General features: G+C 38.6%; 2 protein-coding genes across 9 annotated transcripts in view; one reads left to right on the forward strand and one right to left on the reverse strand.

Annotated features, from left to right (window-relative positions):
- PACRG (parkin coregulated) overlaps window positions 1-8,580 on the reverse strand; it is a 459,238-nt gene extending 450,658 nt beyond the window's left edge. Inside the window, exon 1 of the mRNA XM_070603192.1 lies at window positions 7,738-8,580. Coding sequence (XP_070459293.1) covers window positions 7,738-7,893 — 156 coding nt within the window. The 5' untranslated portion in view covers window positions 7,894-8,580. The remainder of the gene's footprint in view (window positions 1-7,737) is intronic.
- PRKN (parkin RBR E3 ubiquitin protein ligase) overlaps window positions 8,267-14,544 on the forward strand; it is a 1,214,117-nt gene continuing 1,207,839 nt past the window's right edge. For 2 of the 8 annotated variants that reach the window (XM_070603188.1, XM_070603189.1), the window contains exon 1: window positions 8,340-8,483. Coding sequence is in view for 2 of the 8 variants with exons in the window: in XM_070603183.1 (XP_070459284.1) it covers window positions 8,458-8,464 (7 nt within the window). In the remaining 6 variants the exon portion in view is untranslated. Of the gene's footprint in view, window positions 8,484-14,544 lie in introns of all 8 variants that reach the window. The other 6 variants (XM_070603183.1, XM_070603184.1, XM_070603185.1 and 3 more) reach the window with 6 other exon arrangements.

A 14,544-nucleotide genomic window follows, 5' to 3' on the forward strand; every position in this document is an offset into this window, starting at 1 on the left:
TCACCAAACAAGATTCCCTCTGGGAAACCTGCCAAGACCTAGCCTCTTTCAGGTCATTCAGCTCTGTGTTCTTAAAGCATCACAGATTTCCTTTCTCACACCTTATAAAACAGCAGCCATCTTGCTCCTGTCATAAAATGAACTAAAACCAGAGCTAAAAAATATACAGTCTACACTCTCCTGTAGGCATTGTGAATTCTGTCCTTGGATCAAATTGGGCCACCCGAAGTCTACATACATGTACTCTGTTAATTTAATCTCATGCAAAATCCAATTCCTCAAGATACATTTTAATATCGCCTACTTGACGCTTACTGAAATCTTTTATGGATGAAATTTGCTACTGTATTTCTTGTAAGAAATAAAAACGTAGATATGGTGTGTTGCATGTATTTAAAGTGCTGCATGATCCATTTCTCTGAGAACTCAGTGCAGAGAAAGCTTGAATTCCCTATAGCGATGGATAGGTTACCTCTTTTGTGATAACGAAAAGTGTATACGTAATGTTCCCCTTTCAGCGACAGATGCCAAGAGCTCAGAATGAAATGTGAACATCAATCAATATATTGACCCTTATGAATGGCAAAATTGATTCTCCTTTTCTTTACTTAGGCTTTCTACTTTAATTACATTTTATTTTGTTGTTTCACTATTGTTTGTTCTACTTTGTTTCTGATTACTGCAGTTTATTTTAAAAGCCTTGTGTTTTAATGCATATGTATTTCATTGTGAGACTATTGAAATTGGTTGAGGAACGCATTATACATAAAAACATAAATAAAATGTTTGAGATAATTTTTTTCCCACACGGTGTATATTTCAAAAAGAAAGGATGAAAGTGATCATTAAGGGAATGGAAAGGACACTCACAGAGTGGGAAACTATGCTTGCAATATACATATTTGACAAATGCCTTATATCATTTAGAATAGACTATGAAAAATAAAAAGTACTACAAATAAACAAGCTTAATCAAGCCAAGAGAAGAACAGGCAAAAGCCTTGAAAAGCCACTTCATAAAAGAAGATGACCAAATGGCCAATAAGTACGTAAAAAAGTTTTTAACTTCATTAGCCACAATAAAAATGACTATTAAATCCACAAGGAGATGACATTATAAACCCACTAGAACATCTAAAATGCAAAATGAAGAAAACAGCAATTATTGGTGAGACTCCAGGGCAAATGGAACTCCATATAGAGCTGGTAGGAGTTTAAATTTGAAAAATCAATTTGAAAAATGGTTCTGATGTATTTACTCAAGCAAACATATGCATACCCTAGAACCCAGCAATTCCCATGTATCTATCCCTGGACATTCTTCCATATGTTCTCCAAAAAAAGTACTAGAATTTTCCTAGTAGTGCTATTGCTAACAGTCTTAACCTAGAACTCACACAAATACTCATCAACAGAGGAATGGATGAGTAAATTATGCTATGTTCCCACACGAAAACACTATACAGGAATGAGTATGAACAGCTACAATCATAGGCAGTAATGTGGGTGAATCTCACAAATACAATGGTGATCCCAGAAGACAGACGCAAAACAACTACAAACTTGTAGGGACAAATCTGTTAACAGAAGTCAGGATAAGTTCAGCTTAGGCATGTGATGGGCGGTGACTGGAAAGGGCTCGTGAGGGTTCAGCAGTGTTGGTAATGTTTTTTTGATCTGGGTGCTGGCTACACCAGTGTGTCGTTTAATATTCGTCAAGAGCTACATTTACCATATGTGCATTTTCTATTTGCATATCATGCATCAACCAAAGTCTAAAAAAAAGGTGATCAAGAGAGGACTGATCTGAGTCACAAAAATCTAGAAACGTAGGTTCCATTCTTTGGTCTGCCATTTAATAAGTGTGCAGAAACCACCACAACAAAACATTAAATTGTCTGAGATTTGTATGCTAAATGGAAAAAAATAATAGACTGCCCTGCGTCCTCATAGAATTTCTTGGAAAGCCAATTGGAATAGAGATGACTAGCCCTATCGTATATTAAAGCATATATAAAGCTACAATGATTAATATATATATAGCACTGATAGATCATTTACGTTAAATAGGAAGATATTTTATATAACTTAATTTAACTACATGTAAAAGGTAATGTAACAACCTTCTGGCCATTTGGAAAAAAAATCAAAATTTCTACCTCACTTCTTAAACCAAAATGAATTAAGATGAAGCAAAGCTTTACAATAAAATATTGAAATTATAAGAGGACTAGGGAAAAAAAGTTAAAATTCTTCCCATAATCTGAGATGGGAAAAAGCTATTCTAAACCAAACCACTTTAAAATTTTACAATGAGCATGCATAACTTTTATAAGAAACCAATTAAAATATGGCATAAAACTTTAGTAAATTATTCTCATTCTTACATTTTGTATTTATGTAACACCATTAGCTTTTTCTTGAAGCTGCTAATTCAAAGATGATTGTCTAATTACAGTATAAAACATGGTCGTTCATTAATTCATTTGACAAAAGAAAAGTAGCACCTACTAGGTGCCAGGAACTTTTCTAGAACTGAAGACACAGCAGTGAGCGAAAGTGTAATACTTTCCTGCCCTCACAGAGCTTACTCTGTAGTGGAAGAAGACACAGGACAAACTGAGTTAATATTAGAGAGTGATAAATAACTACAGAAAGATACAAAATGGGGAAAGAAGATGGGCATGCTGGAGCAGGGGTGAAGGGGCTTATTAAGAGGTCGAAATTTTAAATAGTCAGGGAAGGCCTCACTGAAAAGTTAATGTTTGAAGAAAAATATGAAGGCTCAAGAGAGGGTGATAGGAAGGGGGAAATGCATTTCCGGCAGAGGGAAGAGGAAGGGCAAAGGTCAGAAGGAAGCCATGCAATTGGTGCATTCATGGAACCGCCGCGAAGCTATTGTGGATGGAACAGAATTAGGGAGGGAGAAAGTACTAAGAGATATGCATAAAGAAGAATGGCAGTTGGATTACATAGGGCTAGTGGAAGAACTTCAGCTTTTACTCTGAGTAAGATGAGCAGCCACCGGAGGGTTTGAGGTGAGCCACGTCAGGATCTGGCTGAGTTTTAAAGGGATCTTCTTGGTTCCTACATTGGAGGAGGGTGGTTAAAAGAAGTTCAAAGTAGAAATAGGTAACAATTACAGCAACAAGAAAGAGGGAGATGATGAGATAAGAAGAAACGGTAGAATTGCTTTCTTTCATTCATCATATACCGAGTACACTGTTAGGGACTGGTTGGGATGAAAAACTGAATTAGATTCTGCCCTCGCAGAGAATTTACATGAGGAGATAACCCACGAGCAGAAATAACCACAATACACAGTAGAAAGCAATGAACATAGGATCGGCTTGCATCTTGGTTGACAAAGGGGGAGAATTAGGGAAGCCACCTTGAAACAGCCGGCAATTCAGCCGTAAGCAAATAAATAAGCAGCTTGGGACATGCGTTCTGCCTCTTCCGGACTGCTCAATTCCCAGCACAGAAAACAGTGCTTGGCATGATGATCAGTAGATATTTGTTTCCTAGTGACGGAAGGAGTTGCGTGTGTGCAGATATGTAAGGAGAAGGGCATTCGAGCAAAGGGTACAGCGTAAGCAAAGTCAATAATGAAGCGTTACAGTTTAATTTGGCGAATGAGAATAGCGGGAGATGAAATTAAAACTACAGAATGGGGTGAGATCACAGAGGCCTTGTCAGTTCTGCGGAGGTACCATGATTTTTTTCTGTAAGAATTGAAGAGCTCCAAAAGCTTCCAGCAGTGATAAGAGGAGAACTTGGTACTGGAAAGACGAGTGTAACAGTACTGATAGTTAATTGAGGCAATCAACCAATCGGTGGCTGGAGTCTAGAGACCAGCTTGGACGATGTTGTAAAAACCTGGACAAATGGTGATGAGGGCCTCAATCAGGTTATTGTCACTTGGTCCTTTCATCACTAGTATTTCCATTGTACGAAGAGTTGGTATTTGCAAGCTTTACTATAGATGTGTATTTATTTGTACTGTAATTATTTTACTTGTCTATCTCCTTTCCTTCACTAGCAATATTTAGCACTGGTGGCACACTTCTAATCAACCCCCAGTTTCCCTTTGTCCCTTTATTATAGTAATAAAACACTTTAAGTTTTAGTGGGATGCAGAGCTACCAGTCAGAGACCACATTTCTCAGCCGCTCCTCCAACTGGATGCGGCCATAGACAGTGTTGGCAATGGATTTGAGCACAAGTGATGAGTGCAACTTGTGGGACATGGTCTTCTAAGGAAGCTACTTGCTCTCCAGTTTTCCTGCCTCCTCTTGCAGGTTGCTCCTTACCCATTTTTCTCTCCTCCTGCATGAAGTAGGTGCTGCAGGCTATGCTCTTTTGGAACTACATAACTTTCTTAGCCTGTTTCCTGATGGAACAGATATGAGGGTCTGGAGTTGTTGCAAGGGTCAATCTTTTGCAAGCTTTTGCTAAGAGGGAAAATAAAGGCCTGTGACTAAATTTGGCCAGTGGGATGTGAGTGAAAGTGGGATGCTGTGTTTTGGGTCATGTCCATAAAAGGAAGCCCTCTGCTTCCACTTTCCTCCTTCCTGAGGATAGGGATTTGATCCTGGTGGTGGTGAGGTCACGTTGACCCATAGCATCATCCTACAGGATACAAAGTAAGAATATACAAGGCTCCTATGTCCCTGGACCTATCTCACCTGGAAGCAGTGCCCAACCTCCTGGATAACCTACAAACCTGGATTTGTACATATGAAGGAAACAAATTCCATCTTAGTTAAGCTATTGTTATTTGGTCTCTGTTAAAGCAGCCAAATCAATATCATAATATATAATTTATAAATATTGACCATTACCACAATGTGTTGAATGAATATATGATTGATAAGTATAAAAGTTTCTATATAAGTAAAGTAATATTATAGAATTATTTCTCCCATTCCCATAAGCTTTGAGCATAAAAAAAATCTATAGTCCATTGAAAAGGAAAGCTATGATATAAACCTTAAGTTGAAGTCAACTTTTCTATCATCATAACCTTGGGTCCATGTTCAAACTTGCTTTATGATAAGATAGATTAGCACAGAAAGCATCTACTGTCTGTTGAGATGAAGCTAATACAGCACTGGGCTACGGGTTTCTGGTTATGGGCTCTATCATACTACAAACATACTGCAAAAAAGGGAAAAGGAACTATGAACTCTTCAAACTCTGTATCTCCTATCACTCTTTTTAGTCAAACATTATAACGATATAAATTTGAATACTATTCTCTGATTTCAGAATTTGTGTCAACGCTTGTTTCCATTACGGAACACAACAACAATTTCCAGGAAGTAAAGGAACTGCTTACTATTTAAGAACAACATTTGATGTTGAGATTTAAAAAAACTAGCCATTTACATGTATCATTATTTTGTAATTAATTTTCCATTCTCATATGTAGATTATGACTGTTTAAATAAAGATTTCTGCTTGCATAGCCCATCTGATCAAATCTTTTTATGATGAAGTTTGTACACTTATATGACAACAGCACTCTCAAAGAAACATTGGGAGTCTCCATACAACTCCTCAGGGTATAGTCCTATATGTCTTTTGTGGAGGGGCACTGGAATGGTGACATTTAATTAGCAAGTTTTGGAAAGAAGGAACTGAAGGCAAATCCAAGTACTAGAAAAATGGCTTAGGGGTTGGCTTCTGGAACAAGGGGTTCCAATTAAGATGAGTTGGAGATTGGCATATTATTTTCTGAACGGAAATCAACCTTAAGAAAGAGGGGTATTTTGACTTTATAACACCGAAAGGTTTATACCATTGAAGACAGAAACAGTGAAATGCAAATACTGGATATGAAAATGAAAGGTCTTATTTCCTGTACAACTGAAGTTACTTTGCATACACAGTATTGTTTATCTTTCTTTTGTCAAGACTCTAGTGTTGTTGTTGTTGGTTTTCATTGGAGTATTAAGGGCAGGGACTTTATTTTGCTGATCCCCAAACCCCAAAACTGTGCTTAGCAAATTCTTAGTTTCACCAAAAGAAAAATAGCTGTTGTTGATTGAATGCATGAACGAATGGATGAATAATGTTTGCATCTAACAATTATGATTTCCGCTAAATGAAGTGAAAGAATGACTCATCCTGTTTTGAGGATCCCATGGAGACATAGGTATTACACTAAGAGATTTTCCTTAAAAATATGGAAATAAGAAGATAATTTATCTCAAATAAGTTGTTTATAAGAAAGCTGCTTCATAATCAATGGGTTTTTTGAGTCCTCTAAGCATATTTGTTACATTTGGTAATACTGAAATATTTGATTTACCAGAATTATGATTTTAGGTATAAGGCTATGTTTTGGAAAAATAAATATTATTATGAACATAGGTATAGAAAAAAAGGTAAAGAATCTGACCAATTTTTTACAAGTGTTTGAAAAAATCACTAAAATTATAATCACAAAGATTGTTTAGAAGAAAAGCAAACAATTAGCTTTAAGGTTATGGCATACTGTATTGCTGGTACCTGAGTTATCTTGGGTCCCATGACCATCTATTCACAGGAAATACATGCACAAAGACTGCAGTTATAACAAGCAGAAGTTTTAGTCTACTTCCAAAAATTTTAGCTACTTTAAATTACCTGACACATTCCAACAACCAGAATATCATTTTGTGTAGCAACATGGGAATCTGGCCTAGTGGTCTAGAAGCAATCTGTTTCATTCATGTGTTTTAAGGATGTGGTTTAGAAAGAAGGTATTAGGTTTGCAACATTTATGTAAAACAAATAATGTGACACTGGAAAGCAACACTATTCATTTAACATAATGAGTTCCTATACAATAAGTCAGATCCTCCCAGAGTGTAAATTATACAAATTTGAAAGCTGCATTTATTATTTAATATCGATTCCCAGACAGGTGCTTACTCAGTGGTAAAACCTGGTTTAGCCTACCAAATTTAAAGCTGGTTTGGCTTTTTTCCTAAACCTGTCATGCATGTAGCTAAAATATTTGTGTACAATTTAAACCTTTTTTCCCCTAATAATACTGAGAATATTTTCTTTTTACTACCACAAAAAAATAGAAATGAAATACGAATTGTATTAGTAGACAGAGATATTTGAACTGAAGCTTAGGTTGTTTAAAATTAATCATTTAAAAGGTCTATCTGGAAATAGACTTCATATTCAGGTGTTGTTCAGTACACTAGCATGCTGTTTTCATTTTGTGAAAAAGTGTCCTTAGAGTAAATGCTAGGATATACTAAAATTTCCTAGGTTGAATTGATGAGATTTCTTATTGTAGATTATTTAATGAGTTTATGTTTCCAGCTGTACATCAGCACACGTAAAATTCTGCAAGAGAGTTTATGATTTCTATGAACCCACTTTATGAACTCACTTTCTAAAAGGCCCTTTGCTGAATGGGCTAGTTTAGGAATCTTTCTAAAGGGGATCTTTCTTCTTTGTGTAAATAGCTTAAGAGTAATTTGGGGTGGTCTAGAAACCATGAGTTATTAGGAAGGTGCTTATAAACAGGCATAGTACATTACCTGCCCAAGATCCTTTCTAACAACCTAGCCTGGACCTCCACACTCTGTTGGGCACCGTCTGCTACTGGCTGAGTAATTGCCATTTTTGGCAAAGACCACCCAGGACATGGTCTCAAAATCCATCCTAGGGCCAGCCAACCTCTACACTCTGATTCGGAGCGAGTGCATTCAGTTTAGGAAGATCACTTACGACTGAGTTTTTCATCATGGCTTTGACTGTGAAGCCCTCAGAAACCAGGGAGTGAGGCTGGTGCACCGGGAGCGGCTGTTGTGCCAGCAGCTTGGTCCTCTTCGGCATCTTGTCTAGGCATTTGTTTAAGCTCAGGGTCTCTTTTTCTGCCACCATCTTCCTAGAAAATGTCTTGTTCTCATAAAACGTGTAGTAAAAGAATCAGTGGGTTTTACGGATGTGAGAAGGAGGTCGGGAAAAAATGTAAACAGGCGCGTTAATGGTAGAACTTCAATCCCCTCGTAGTGCCCAGGTTGATCCAGATGTTTGTCAGCTCCTAGGTGAAGGGAGTTGAGGGGAGGGGAGGGGCGGGAAGAGGGCTGGACCGTGGCTAGAGCTGCAACAAGCTTCCAAAGGTAAGCCTCCCCGTTGCTAAGAGACGCGTCAACACGGCGGCCGAGTGGTCCCACCCCCCGTGACGTAAGTTTCCTGGGCCTTAAGCCGGAAGGGCAGCAGGCGGCGGGAAGCGGGCGGGGTGAGGAGAAACTACGCATTAAAACTACGACTCCCAGAAGGCCCCGGGCTGTGCGCCGTCTGCGCGTGCGCATTCTGACGGCGGGGGCACGGGGAGGGGAATTCTGGAGGATTTAGTCCCGGAGCGCCGCTCTTGAAAGGCGTGGGTGGGCGTCGGTGCCCTCGTAGTCCCCTGCCTGTCCGGCAGCCTCCACCTGCCCAGTGAGCATGATCGGTACGTGGGTGCCTGCAAGGTACAGCCTCTCTGCGCCGCCCCGCGCCCAGCTGTGGTGCCACGCTGGGCCTCGGCCGACGGGGACCCCAGGGTGCCTGCCAGTGCCAACTGTCAGTGATAGACAGGGTGGCAGTGTCCGCGCCGTCCTCAGCCCGCGCCGCCGGCGTCCCGTGGTCCAGGAGAATCTGTGTGTGTTCTAAGCCCCCCCCCCCGCCCCTGGTGGGACAGGCTTCCCACTGAAGACAACTTGGCGAGGGATCCTGGGGTGCGCCCCCCCAGGGTAGAGCCGGAGTCCCGCGATCCCACCGCGAGTGCACTGTCGGCTCAGACCTGTGGGGGTCCGTGGGAAGGCCCCTCCTGTCCGCCCCGATTTCCATCCTTCGGGGAGCCTTGATAGCTGCCTTTCCAGTTTAGGACAGATTGGGACCCACTGTCTGTAGGACTCCTTAAGGGAAACCCTAGCAAAGCCTTAACTCTAATGGAAGGTACCTGCTGAGGACGGTTGAGCTCGAAAGAAATTCCTGCAGGTGGATTTAAACTTCTTGCTCCCTGGGATTTTTCCTTTTAAAATCTCTCGTGGAAGGTCTGAGATGAAAGCAAAATTAAGAGTGAATAATAGCAAGGGTTAAACTTTTGCATAGTGAATTAATTCATTACTCAAAAATATATATTTTTTTCACACACAAAATGACTTTAGGTGCATTTTTGTGAAGACAGCTTTGGGAGTGACTATTAGAATTGTTTATAAATACTGTGATGTGTAAGATTAGCAAAGTTCCTCTCTTCCCAGTTGTTAAACAAAAAGTTATTTTAGGGATTATCTCTGAAAATTAGAGTTTATTATGACAGAGACGTGCTTTAGATTATGCGTTGAAGATTTGGTGAGTTTATTTTAGGATTATTCGCAATGGGCGCCACTTACAAAACACTTGATTACAACAAGTACATCTGAAATCAGATGTGATTTGTCCAGAAAGATGAGAGGTAGATTTTAAAAATATGTTAAATTTGTATGCACTGATAAACACGTCTTAAGTCTTTTGTTTATGAAATTAATGTTAAAATGTAAAACATTCTACCTATCACTGGGAGAATCGGTGCCAGTTACCTGACACTGTCTTTGCAGCAATGATAAAATCTAAAGATGTCCAACTTTTCTTACCTTTCTAGCATGGTATAACTTTTGGTGAATGACTTTTGAAATTGGTCGGGTTAATAAAAATTATAAATATTTATGAATCTTTTGATCCTTTTTATGTAACAGTTATGCAAGATCCACTTGTAAAGACAAATCTGAACTAAACCAGAAAACCAAGTAGAAGAACTTTTTCAAAATCCATGCTATCAGTATTTTATAGGAAAAAATGGTCTGTACCTTGTTTTAAAGACAACTGCACAAATCTTATTTTAATTCAAGTTAATGTAGTGCATGAATCATTTTAAAAGGAACAAATTTATGGTAAAGCTGTGTAAAGAAGACAGGAACTTAAGATCTAAAAATCATCATAATTCTAATTATGTAATAAATGATTAAATAAATAACTTATTAGGATGAAATATGTTTAAGAAGTTTAGTTTTTATTTGGGATTTAGGGACATAAGAAGGAAGAGTATGATCTTTGGATCTGACGATTAGATAAAATCTGGTAATGACGTGGAGCATATAAGATAGATCTTAAAAGGCTGTCTTTCTCCTACTCCAGCTATCATTTTACATAGTGCAAATAAATGTGTATTACAACATAAATAATTAAATCCATGCCCCCTCCCAAGAAAAGTACCTTACATATAAAAACCATGTGGACAATGTGCAATACATTATTTTATACAACTGGTTGTATTGCCTGATTCTGTTGGTGGGCCTATTTTAATAAAAATATTAATTGCCGATTTTGGACTTGTTGTGTTGAACAGTGCTAAAGGTTAGTGAAAGTGGAAGCAATTGAAGGGATGTCTTAGAGTGGTGAGTTTCTTGTTTCTGTGACTGAGCTTTGGAGCCAGGAAAGGCATTATAATCTCTCCCCAGTTATGTAATATAATATAAATATATATCTGGGGACAGTTTTTTTCTGTTAAAGACATCTGTGCCTCTCAGAACCTGTGCTCTCTTTAAATGCTATACCCTCTTTAATGCAAATGGTAAACTCTTCCACTTTATTTGAATCTTCGATCACTTTTGAGGAAAAACAAAAAATGGATTTCTTGGTAGAATAGGACCAAAGGGAATTGACTGTATCTCACTCCCAATAAAATTACCTTCCTTTTACTTTCTTAAAACCCAGGATTCCTTCTTGGCACAAAGACTGTTTCAGAAGCACTTACATTTCCCACTTGGATTATGATTGATATGTTAAATGTCCTGACCCAGACAGCTACAGAAACATAATCTAATTGAAGTCTGTGAAAAACTATGACTTTGTGAGACGTATGGACAAGGAGTCCACAATAACATAAAGCAGAATAGAAAAGCTTCAGAAAATTCAGCTTAGAAAAATGTAATTTGGGGCACCTCTGTTAAAATTTATTTCTCCCTTTTTTAAAATTAGCAATTCTTTGTGTTTAAAATTGAATTTTAGTAGCGATCTTTATGGTATATTCTAAACATCCTACAGAACTGGGTTAGGTATTTGAGTAGTATCAGATATTAAAGTGCATGGATATATGCATTTAACAGTGTTGCCAGTATTGAAATTCAAATTCAATGTCTTATTCTTTAAAAAGATTTTTGATTGAATTTTTTTTAAAAAAATGCTCAGAACATAATCTCTCTTGTACCTTGTTTAACTGAACGTCTCTTATAAAACTTACATATCTGTGTGTACAGATCCACCACACAGTAATTCCTAGTCTTTTATTTTATGGATGTACACAAATTATGCAAGCACTCTCCAATAAATTAGCATTCAGGATGTTTACAGACAATTGCTATCATCAGGAATGTATGTGTCCATATCATTTTATGTACATGTGTAAGCATATATGTAAAGTAAAAATCTTATTACTATTTCTGGGTGGATATTTTATTTTATTTTGGCTTTTTTTTTGCTGAGGAAGAGTCACCTTGAGCTAACACCTGTGCCAATCTTCCTCTACTTGTATGTGGGTTGTTGCTACAGCATGGCTGCTGCTGAATGGTGTAGGTCCATGCCTGGGAACCAAACCCAGGCCGCCGAAACAAAGCATGCCAAACTTAACCACTAGGCCTTGGAGACGGCGCCTGGGTGGATATATTAGTGGAAGGGTTTGTAGATTTTTGTTATTGCTAGGTATTTACAAATTGTTCTAAAATAAATTACCCTATTATGTAGTCATGTCTACCACAACAAAGTAGCAAAGAGCTGCCCTGCCCCTGGGACTGAAAAATTACAAAAAGACGTCCTCCCCAGGACTGACTCAGCTTTCCCCAGCAGAACACTTCCTGGGTTTCCCCTCTCCTCCTCAGCCTCACCCTAGGTTTAGTGCCTTTGGGCAGTGTACAAGTTGTACAACTGTCCTTGGTGGCCCTGCCCTCCTGAGAGTGTTTATAAGCGTGCCCATTTCCCCACTGTGTACCAAAAAATATTTTTACTTTTGCCTTTCTGATAGATAAAAGAACAATATATTTTAGTTTTTAAAATGAATTCACAAAGAAAAAACCCTCCCACTTTTCATTTTATGGTGCTTTATTTTCACAAAAGCAGATCCAATAAATTGAGCACCTACTGTGTGCCTGCTACTGCTCCAGGTGCCAGGGACACACCAGTGAATAAAACAGGAAAAAATCCCCTGCCATCAGGAAAGTACAGTCTGACTTTATTATTTGCCCACAAATCTACATATTTGTTTTAAAGCTTGTATGTGGTGAATTTTACAGTCTTAGAGTTTATATTTCTAGTTGAATATACTATGTACTGCTACTTGCCCTGCCATTTCAATAATTTTAGATGAAAAGTAACCCCTTGTCTAAGTACCCGGGGTAGGCTCGAAAAGCTTCTGTTGATGATGAGATACAATTGTGTCACAAAGAAATTCTACTAAATTTTGGTGTAGAAGATTTCATGTAATTATGTACAGTTCTTCTTTGGGGCCAAAGGCTCTAAAATGATGACCTTACGCCCTTTTCAATTTTGGAACTCTTTCTAAGGATTTTTTTTGAAGTCTGCATTTTTTTGAAACCTCATAGCTTCGTTGCTTGAAAATGATACAATGAAAGTACTTTGTATTAAGATATGCAAATCCATTTCTACCTCCAAAGCTTCTTTGAAAAATGCAAAAAAAAAAAAGTTCTCTTTACTTGGAAATGCTTCATATTCATGAAAGCAGTTACAGTGTAGAATACTTTATTCGGGTAGCTCTTAGTTCTTTGATCAATGGAAATTGTTTCCTACCTGCTGTTTCTTCAGGCTTTAATTGTGGCCCAGTGCTTATTCAGTGTTTCTGTTTTAATTTGCATTTAATGAGCTCATTTTAAATGTTTCTTTGTAGTAATCTGAATGGTTTCTCTCTTAAGTTTTGTAGTATTAAAGAAAGAGATTTATGTGACAGCCGCTGATTTATGTTGCAGCTCACCTTCCTGGCTTGTTTATTTCACCCTGTAGGAGAGGATCTTGGTTAAAAGGAATTGCAGTAAGATGACTATTTCCCCCAGTCCTAAGTGTCCTAATTATGGGGGACTTCCACCAGGCTGGTTCAAACATCTGTTTTCACTAAATAGAAAACTTTCTTCCTTAGATCAATAAGTATTTCAATTCATACTAATGACTTCAGGGTCAATTCTTCCTAAGGTACTGGATCAGGTGGTACTGGGTGGTGGGAGGGCGCATCCAGGTGGGTGGTGTGTGTATATATCGCCTGTGGGAAGGGACACAGAGAAATATAAGAGGGTGTTTCTCCCAGATGAGTCTGTGATCTAGTTGGACTGATAAGACATATGTTTGGGGTAAGGATTCCACCCTCTCCCCAACAGAAGCAGAGCAGTTAGAAAGACAAGTGTAGATAGGAAAACACACACACTGACACACACAAATGATTGTTCATGTCTCTTTTCTTTTGAATGTTATTCTCTTAGATTTAAATGCCCTTCCTCTCTGTAGTACACATGGACACTTCTATTCATCCTTCAAGATCCATTTCAAATGACACCAACATTATATGACGTTTTCTTCATTATATGAAGTGACCTGTGTGTCACCTCTTACACTTCTCAATCTGAAGCAGTTAGCTCCTCCTTTAAAATCAACCCAGATTTTAGCAACTACGATTTGTCAGATCCTTGCTCATAGGGTAGAAGGTGTACAGAAGAATAAAGATTGCAATCCTAAATGGTAAGTACCATGATGTATTTATACAGGGAAGCCCTGGAGAGGGCAGCGAATAGAGCCTGAGCTCCTCTGTTTCCAGAGGAGCCATCTGAGTTACCCTGAAGGACACGTGGGAATTATGTAGATGAAGGCAACATTCTAGATGGAGGGAGAGACATGAGCTGAGGCATGGAGAGGAGAGGGAAGAATGGAACGAAGGGCATGTAGTGAGGCCAAGGCCAGAGGAGTAGGCTGGCCCCAGACTAGAAGGGCACCATATGGGAGCAATGTCCAGGAGAGTGGCTTCTAATTTGGTGGCGAGGAGGAATTGAACCATTGTTTATAGAAGAGCCTTATGAACCCATTATGTTTTAGAAAGACGTCTCTGGCTGTAATGGAGAGCCATAGTGTAATACAATACTGCTAAGAAGTCCAGGTACCCATTAATGGCTTCTTTTTTCTCTCAAGTGGGAGGTGATCTTCCACTGAGAGCGGTAGGATGGTCGTGGAGTGGGAATGGTGACATTAGTCTCAGATGTCATTAACTCATCTCTGATCAAGGGCCATATTTTTTTTAATTCTTATTTTTATAGAATGTATTACTGTCTCTCATGGACAGGCACACTTTTTTTTCATGTTACTAAAGTTTTACATTTATTTGTGTTTCAAAAATAATTTGTGTCTCCTCTGCTACTGGCACATGATGCTTAGGTTTCTATTTATACTTTGTTTTCTAAATGGAGAGAACAGTGTTGTCATAGCTAGAGCTGCTGAATGACCTGGAATGGTGCAGAGTACAGT

The sequence above is a fragment of the Equus przewalskii genome, chromosome 32, assembly GCF_037783145.1.
Source record: "Equus przewalskii isolate Varuska chromosome 32, EquPr2, whole genome shotgun sequence".
NCBI lineage: Eukaryota > Metazoa > Chordata > Mammalia > Perissodactyla > Equidae > Equus > Equus przewalskii.